We start from the raw sequence: 8,657 nt of genomic DNA, 5'->3' as shown, positions 1-8,657 counted from the left end.
GAGCCTCGAGGGTTCAATTTTCTGATTCGCGACGCTCGAAGACGATACGCGGCGTGTTGAGTCCATCACTGACGGTCAAGCAGGCGCTTTGGTAGGCAGCCAGGACCGGGTCGTCGAACAGAGGGAGGAACGAGGGAGAAAGAGGTCGGCAGGCATCCACGGGCAGTATATCACGTCGCAAGGATAAGTTTTTGATCGGCCCTCGGTATACGGATGACTCCCTGCTGCTTGACCTCATCACGCCACGCTATGGGGGTCTTTATAAACCACCATCGACTGCGAGTATCCTAATCACCTTTTGTCTTAAGCCTGCCAAACTATTCTTTCGAGGTCGGTCCGCTGGCTCCTGGCAGAGGATACGAGCCACCCGGTTGGCTCTTTCGTCACCGTGCTACGTCGACCGTGATTCTTATTTTCGCGCGTCGATTTGTTAGGTGTTCGAGTATTGTTGCGAAACGGCGAACAACGTCGACCGTGCTCCACGGGGCGAGTGAATTCTTCGTACATCGGTGACGCCGATGCAGCGAACTCGACCGAGAAATACCTCGAGCCACTCGTTGGGGTTGGGTAGTCACACGATCGCGTAGCTTTTATATACGAAGAAGTAACGAATTGTGCAGAGGGTAGGATTTTAATTGAAATCTTGTGCAAGGGTTTCGGACCACCGTTGTAAATTGGACCTTAGAAACCGTCGCGGAGAGAATCTCGAACACCACCCTGGCAGATTCTTCAACTGTTCCGAAAGCTGTAGATCGTGACAGTTTCGAGGTTAGTTACTTGCGCGCAACGATTCCAAGATCAACGAACGCTTGTCCGAATGAATCGTCCCACACCGGAGAAACGTTGGGGCCCGATCTGGATCCGCGGGGGTAAAATCGTTGATATAATCCACATCGGTCAGGACATCCTCGCATGGTGCACGGGTGTGCACATCGTGTTCTTCAATATACCTCTGAAAAAGATAAGTCTCCGCTGGTGTTGGAACAATGAATCGGGGGACGGTGTGTGTTGTCTGTCGGGTCACTTGAACCTGCCGGTGTTCTGCTACGCCGAGACGAAGATAAATCCCAGAATACTGATCTACTCCTACCCAACGATGACCAAGATCTCCGAGTGCATCGGTGGCTGTCACTCGGGATACCTGGCGACAGCTTTCACCGTGCGAAAGGAACTCGTCTCCGTTGGCTCGTATCCCCATTTCCCGATGATCGTCTGGTGCTGGAGAACCGGCGAGAAGCTCGCCACGGTGAACACCTACATACGCGACGAGGTTGGACAGATCATTCGGATCACCGCTCTGGGTCCCACGATCGTCGCGCAGATGGGCAGAACTTGCGGAAAGCTCGTCACCTGGGAGCTCGACGTCGTGGCGAAAATCGTTACTTTGAAAGGCAAGAGACCTTGTTTGCTCAAATAGATTTCTACGATCGAACATTGATCGGAGCGATGGTAAATTTTCGCTGAATTCGTAAGTGCGGTAGTGCCCGCTTTCGAGTAACGAAATTTAGGGCACTTGAAAGCGGTTTAGATAGTAGTGTCAGGAACTTGATACCCCTGCTAAGCACAGGTACCCTTCTACGTAAACAGTGGGAGGGATCTACTCCAATTACAATGTAAAAAATTCTCCCTAGAAAACGGAGAATCGATGTATATATACAGGATGAAACAAAATACGTCAAAAATCGAGATTAGGTCGCTGGAGCAGACACGCGATTAGACGAGAATGTTTTTTCTAAATCCAACTTAACTTTGGCCAACTTCGATCTTCGAATTACCCAAAACTTCGACCCCTAGATCACGAGGTGTGGCTCCCGAGCAGGGAGCACATTGTATGGGTGGACTGGTCTCCGTACACCAAGGAACCTCTGCTAGCGATCGTGGACGATTTCGGTCACATCTTCCTGAGCAATTTCGATGGCAGCACCGTCTATAATATCGTGTTGTCTCAACATTGCGGCGTGTGCGACGACATAGACCTACCGTTTGTCCGCTGGTTCCGCAACGGGATCGTGCTGCGCACTACCTTCTGTCAAATTCACTTTTTCACGAAGAACCCGAAAACGAATCAATGGCAGAGAGAGTGGTACGTGAAGTCGATAACGAAGCCTAGCCACCTAGTGGTCCACCCCTCCAGGACCGATTGCTTGTTCTACCATACCTGGGAGGGTTACTTGATGAGGATCAAATTCCCGAAAGACAGTAAAATCCCTAACGTCGACAAGTACTTGGATTACGGTACAGTTCATCGGTTCGTGGACTTTGTTTACCCTTGGTGCCATCATCTCGTCGTTACCGACACGTATAAGGAAGTAATCGTTTTGGAGAGCTACAGCGGGACACTGGTGGCGACGTACGATGCAGACATCGAAAGCGAGATCAATTGTCAAGCTTCTCATCTGGACTACCCGTTGATCATCTTCGGGACCTCGCAGGGTGAACTGATCTTCGTTAGCTTCGTTGATCCTTACGTACCGACCACCGTTGCTCATCTGAAGTTGCAGAAGGATCCTCTAGACTCGATTAAGTTCTCGTACAGTGGGAGGTAAGTGGTTGCGACTCTGGAACGATTGGTGACGATGATAACCCTTGGTCGGGACAAACTTTTCTCTTTAACTTTAAATTCTACTTCTCTCAGATCCCTGGCTGCGATCGAAAAGAAAACCGGTAATTGCTTCTGCGTCAATTTGCATCGTGACAAAGTCTACACGGTTAAAGCGTTGGTCCAGGCCTATCGAGAGATCAGCGATGTTCTGATCTACGAATCGCGAAAAACATTGTACGTCTTCGTGATCGTCGTCGGAGAAAAATTACATTCCGTGGGCCAGCAGTTGATGCTGTTCACGGTAACGGAAAAGGAAAACTTAGTCTGCCAAATGACCACTACCCTGGACATGCCAGGTGTTTACCGTACCTTGTGGAACGTACCCACGAACGCGACGACCGTCATAGGGGCACCTTATTTGACGCGGCAACTGCGAATACAGAAAATTAAGGACTTCAACGACGTGGTCTTGGTGGACGGTCTGATATCGGGACATCATGTGAAACTGACGAACATCTTCGTCGATCGACACTGTATATCCACCACCTCCTTTGACGGTCTAGTCATTATCAGAGACGACACTGTGCACAACGTACTCGTGTGCTGTATAACGCATCATAGATCAGAATTTGGCAGTGTGAAGGCGATGCCGTGCAGGACTGTAGACTTGATCGTGTCTCTGGGGTTCAACGGCACGTTGGTTGCGATGAAGAAGCACGAGGATAAAAAGGTTCGTTTACTCTCTTAGCGGAATCGTTACTTTTACACCAAAGTTGAGATAGTCGACTCTTGGTCTCTCCACCATGTACTGTGTAAACTTTGACCAGTCTAATTGAAAGGATACAAAACCCTCGTCTGTAACTAATCTTCTTCTTTCTTTCCGTCCTTTTATCAGCGTAGAATAATACAGAGTCGACTACCACCGATAAAGCAACGATAGGACCAGTCTATCATGTGGACTACGGTCTGTACGAGAGACTCAAAAAGAAGATAAAGTCCGATTACGCTTCTCTCGATTCGACGATCCAGGAAATGTTGACGTGCTCGAAGCTGAAAATTCCCGACCCTGCGGAAGGTGACGTTACCTGGACGGAGTGGCGAGCCAAGAAGGAGTTCGAGGAACAACGAATAAAATACGCACCGGAGAGAGAAGCTATTCTGAGGGACTTTGAAGTTCTGAAGCGTAGAGTGAAGAAACTGTTGGACGACAACGAGACCTGTCCGGAGATTGAGAGGCTCCCCGTGTCGGCCTTCGATTTGGACATAGCGGGACGCGATCACAAGTTGAAGACTCGTCGAGACGAGTGCCACAATGTTCACATGGAAATGGAGCACAATTGTAGCGAGATGGTCAGGGTGTCCAACTGGATACGAAAGAGTTTCTGGGATCCCCAGGTGGTTGTGGGAAAATCCCTGACCGCTATCCTGGGTAAGATGCAAGTGACCAACTATCCCTCGGTCGCGGCCGATCCGCTCACGAAGTACAGTTTGGAGTGGTCGCATTTCACCAAGGAAGCCGTGCAACGGATCATGGACGGGAACACTTTTCGTCCTTGGCGGGTGTACACGGACGAGGAGCTTCAAGTGGAACTGAACAAACGGGAAATATTGCGTCAAGAAGAAGGGCTGAGAATCGACTTGTTGCTCGACGACGACGAGGAGAAGGAAATTTCGGAGGCGGAGCTGGAGCAACAAAAAGCCTGGGAAGGTCAGAGACTGTTTAAATCTCGATAGCTGTGTTCGCTCGATAGGTGAAACTATTAATCGTTTGAAATTATTTTCACCCGGCATAGTATCGAGTCCAAGTGAACGTATAAACGTGTCTATACTTTTATTAATTTTTATCGCGATTAATTTTATCACGATCGTCGCACCTTCGTTTTCACCTAGAAAAACTGTTGTTCAACGTTCAACGTGTCCTCTGTTTGCTCGTAGGTTCGATCGCGCACCAATTTATCGAGACGTCGCCTTGTTACTGCCAGATAGAATCGTATTCGTTCGAGCACGTGACGATAAATAACCATTTTTTGATGCACGACTGCGAGAAACTTCGGGCATATTTCAACCGAGCGTTCAACGAAGTGTACGAGCTGAAGGAGAGGGAGATGCACGTGATACAAGAGAGAATTGATAGAATACGTTGCATAAACACGGAATTGAGCACCATGTTCAAGCGGCACGTGCCGTGCATTCCCGCTGACCCCAAATGGCATTGGCAGGTCATTGTTTAGGTTTAGATTAAGTTCATTGTTAAGCTTACTCGTCGATGAATAGATACTCTTGCGAACTTGTAGACACTGTACGAGTGTTCTTCAACGTTAAAAGAGTTCTGGTTGCAAAATGTTGGACATTATCCAAGACTTCGATGCGAAAATTTGTGTTTCACGATTTTGTCAGGTACTCACGGATGTACCTTGCACGTCGTAGAAGGTCTCGTACAGTGTTGACAAGATCCTAGGTCACAAAGGTTTAAAAAATTCCAAGTCTCGGTCACTTTGTACTCTCTGTCGAAGAATCATCCCTAATTGGAAAAAAACTACACCCCGAGGAAAAGATCTAAATTATCTTAATCGATCTCGCAACAGAAGACACCGATCTCTCGGTGCTCGTCCTAGATCGTTCGGTTGAAAGTTTTTCCATCTTCGAAGCCAGGTCATCCGCGTTAAGTTTCTCTTCCATTGCGTAGGAGAGGCCAGAAAATATTATCACGGTGTTGGATCACGAGGTCGAGGCGAAACCTTACGTCTCGGCGTCGCAGCAAGAACTCCTAGACAAGCAGGCGGTCGAGGCAGAACGAAAGAGACTGTTGTTGCTGGCCGATGACTTTCGCGAACGCGCGCTAATGGCGATGATGAACGGCGTGCTGGAGATTCGATGGGAGGACACTATCAAGATAGACGTTCCGAAGCCAGCCTGCATGCTCGAGAAGAAACCGGAGGACTACACCCCGGAAGACTTACGGGCTGTGAAACAGTACAAACAGGACGTCCGGTTCCTACGGGAAGAACGGAAACGCTACAGCAGGATGCTGGATGCCGAGTACACCAAGGTCATGGGCTACCTTCAGGAAGGTGCCGACACGTTTAACGCGAAACTCGACGAATTGTTCCGTGTAAGTTTTCCACAAAATATTACACACTTGGCGCGAAGCAGTAATCGGTAACAACGTAATACGAAGTGATAATATTTCAAGGTCGTTTTTAAATATTATTTCTGTATCTACCGTACGATGATCTTCAGTACTTCACGCAATCGTGTCGATGTTACCTAGATTTCGACATTGAAACGATCTCGAACCGATCCAAGTTATCGGTTCGTAAGAATAGATGCAAACATCGAAGAGTCGATGTAAGATAGCATAAATTAAATGATTACGATCTTGACAAGTATTCTCATTATTTGCGCTCGAATGGAGTAGTCGTCTTTCGTACTTTTCAATCTCCGAGTATTTTTCATCCAATCGTCGTTAAAATGCCACTTTAAAACTATAATCCTCCGTTACCTTTAATATTGAAACTACCAATTCCTCCACCGTGCCAATGAATCCGGTGATGAATCCACAGCTGAAGATAAACATCGAGTCGGCTATAAATCAGATGCACCTACGATACGTTCGCGGTTGCTTGCGAAACTATAATCGAACGAAAGCTCTGCACCGAGAAGAGGAGGCCAAGGAACTTATCGAGAAGAAACACCGATACGGGACCATTTTACAGGCTCACGAGCAAACATTTCAAAAAGTCCACCAAGAGTTCCTGTTCCAATACGACGCGCTCTGCAACCGGGAGAAGACGATGCTCAAGAGAGTCACGAACGAGTTCTCATCGTTGCCCAAGTTTCAAGTCGAGCTGTTAGAGCGTCAGTATAGACGTCGACCGAAAACGAAATTGAGAAACCTGAGCGCGACCGACTTCCTGGACCTCGGTGGTAACGTGCTGGCTCGAAGTTGGTCGTTGGTGTACCTGCCATCTGAGTGCTCGGACTATCTCAAAGCACTGGACCACCTGGATGTTCGACCGAACACCCTGCCACTGACGATAGACACCTGTCATTGGGAAACACTGACGCGAGTGCGTCGTCAGAAGATCGAAATGGAGCTGAGGATCAGATCGAAGGAGGCTGAGATCGTGGACGTCGAGAAAATCATCCGAGGAATCAAGCAGCGAAGGGAGAAGTGCAACGTCGACACGATCGAGGCGACGAAGAACTTCGACGAGTCGAGGAACCGTCAAAGGAACCACGAATTGGACGTCGACGTGCAACTGGTCATGAAGATGGGACAACTGGAGATCGATCTCAGGGGTGACGTGAGTAACACCGAGAACGCGATTCTGATTTCGCGGGAAGAGATCGACAAGGTGAACAATCTGATACGAGCCGCGGGTGACTGCAAATTGGATGCTCTCTCGCGTCTGCTGAACTTCAAGAGCGGTATAGTTCTTCTCGTCCATTGTTAGACTATCCTCCTCTATATTCGATTAGAATACTGTGTCTATCTCTGTCCTCTTCTCGAAGTACAGTCATACCTCGTTAAAGCGTCGCGCGTGTCCCTCTATAAAACGTACCGAATCGTCCTTGCACAAAATTGTACATCGAGCATGAATTTATACAAACTTTTCTTATTTTTGTGTCTAGAATCCATACTTTACTTTCTATGTATCAACAGACACCCCGTATATTGTGCAAGACTCGTTAAATTCGGTACAATTGTCCGCATCTTGATACTCTTGGGAATTTTCGACTTTCTTTTCTCGCCACCATCGAGATTTAATTACACTGCAAAGCTCTAATCGCGTTAACGCTCGCTGCGTCAAGTCTGGGTCTTTTCGGACCCGTTTGGACCCAAAACGTGGTCATCTAAACCACCGGTATTGCAAGGGTCAGAGTTGAACCATCGAAGCCTTTGATGTTCCCCTAACAGCAATCGATCGCGTTTATAGGTACCCTGATGAAGGAATGGCGTCACGAGTGCCAGAAAAAGCGTCTGGAAGACTTGCAGGAGGACCTACGGTCTTTGGAGATGATGAAGGTAACAAAGGAGATGCAGCAGTATCTGAAGCGCGAGGCCAGGGGGTTCTCGGACGACAAGACCCCGGAACGGCTGCAGAGGCACATCGAGTCGACGAAACAATGGTGCGAGAAGGTCATCGATGAGCACAGGTCTAAGCTGCGGTCCATCGAGAAGGAGATCGAGATCACCAGAAGCAAGAACGAGCAGCTCGATCGGCGTATCTTCGAGATGAACATGGCGAGGTGCGAGATGGAGTATCGGCGCGATCTTATCGGGGAGTCGAGGCAGCAGGAACACACCGAGTGGAAGATAAGGATGTTCATGAAGCGATCCCGTCTGATCAGGAAGCTGCAGAATAATTATGCCGAGCTGCTGATGCTGCAGACGGAGCAAGAGCTGCTCAGACTTCGTCGCTACCCAACGTTGCATTACCAGACCCTGGACGACACGTCCGACGAAGAAGATCACGATCCCCCACCGTGGCGTCGTTTTTGTTCTTGTTAATGGACGCGTCGTTTACCTGGGGGATTCCTCTATCGGCTGTGATCGATTTCAGCAACTTCTTACTTTAAGCGACCAGTTCGTTAAAACACAGATGAGGCTGGGTTCGTTAAGATAACAGCTAGGACTGGTTCTAGCGAAGATAAGCGATGTTTAAGGTCGAGGAAATGAACTGCGATTACACGCAGCTGAAAATGATACTCAGGTATCGAGGTTTGCATCCATATTCTTTTCTTTCGTTCGACAGCGTGTCTGAGCAGGAAGAAGTTTCATCTGGCGTTGGATTTACAGCTCGATTAGATTTTGTATTTATTACGTTACGGAGGGCACACCATTTATACACGTTGGCTACTTTCTTCGAGCGTTGTGGAATATATTTTTCTTTATCAATAAATCTTAATTCTTTGGAGCGATGAATACTTCGTATTTAAATACCATTGTAGCTAGATCTAGTTTCGATAGTTTTATTATATAGGGTACAAATAAAAATAAACAAAAACGGTTTAAGCAGCTTCAATCGTTCGTAACTTTACTTTTTTCATAAAAGTTCCCACAATGTTTCGTGGCGAGTAACGTTCCCTTTTTTTCGAATCTAGTAACCAC

At 47.8% G+C, this 8,657-nt stretch overlaps 1 protein-coding gene across 1 annotated transcript; it reads left to right on the top strand.

The window, feature by feature from the left end:
• The first annotated feature begins 249 nt into the window (after positions 1-249).
• Positions 250-8,354, top strand: LOC143152596 (cilia- and flagella-associated protein 43). Its single transcript, XM_076322894.1, has 19 exons — positions 250-282; positions 331-370; positions 653-768; positions 839-1,378; positions 1,474-1,567; positions 1,795-2,542; positions 2,636-3,272; positions 3,382-3,399; positions 3,443-4,250; positions 4,294-4,353; positions 4,478-4,761; positions 4,837-4,977; positions 5,229-5,654; positions 6,106-6,973; positions 7,025-7,243; positions 7,358-7,410; positions 7,464-8,052; positions 8,149-8,205; positions 8,302-8,354. The coding sequence occupies exons 1-19, from the start codon at positions 250-252 to the stop codon at positions 8,352-8,354; spliced, it is 5,784 nt and encodes a 1,927-aa protein (XP_076179009.1).
• Positions 8,355-8,657: the final 303 nt, after the last annotated feature.

The sequence above is a fragment of the Ptiloglossa arizonensis genome, chromosome 11, assembly GCF_051014685.1.
Source record: "Ptiloglossa arizonensis isolate GNS036 chromosome 11, iyPtiAriz1_principal, whole genome shotgun sequence".
NCBI lineage: Eukaryota > Metazoa > Arthropoda > Insecta > Hymenoptera > Colletidae > Ptiloglossa > Ptiloglossa arizonensis.
Note: the sequence above shows the minus strand (reverse complement) of the source record. Positions and strands in the feature narration are given on the sequence as shown.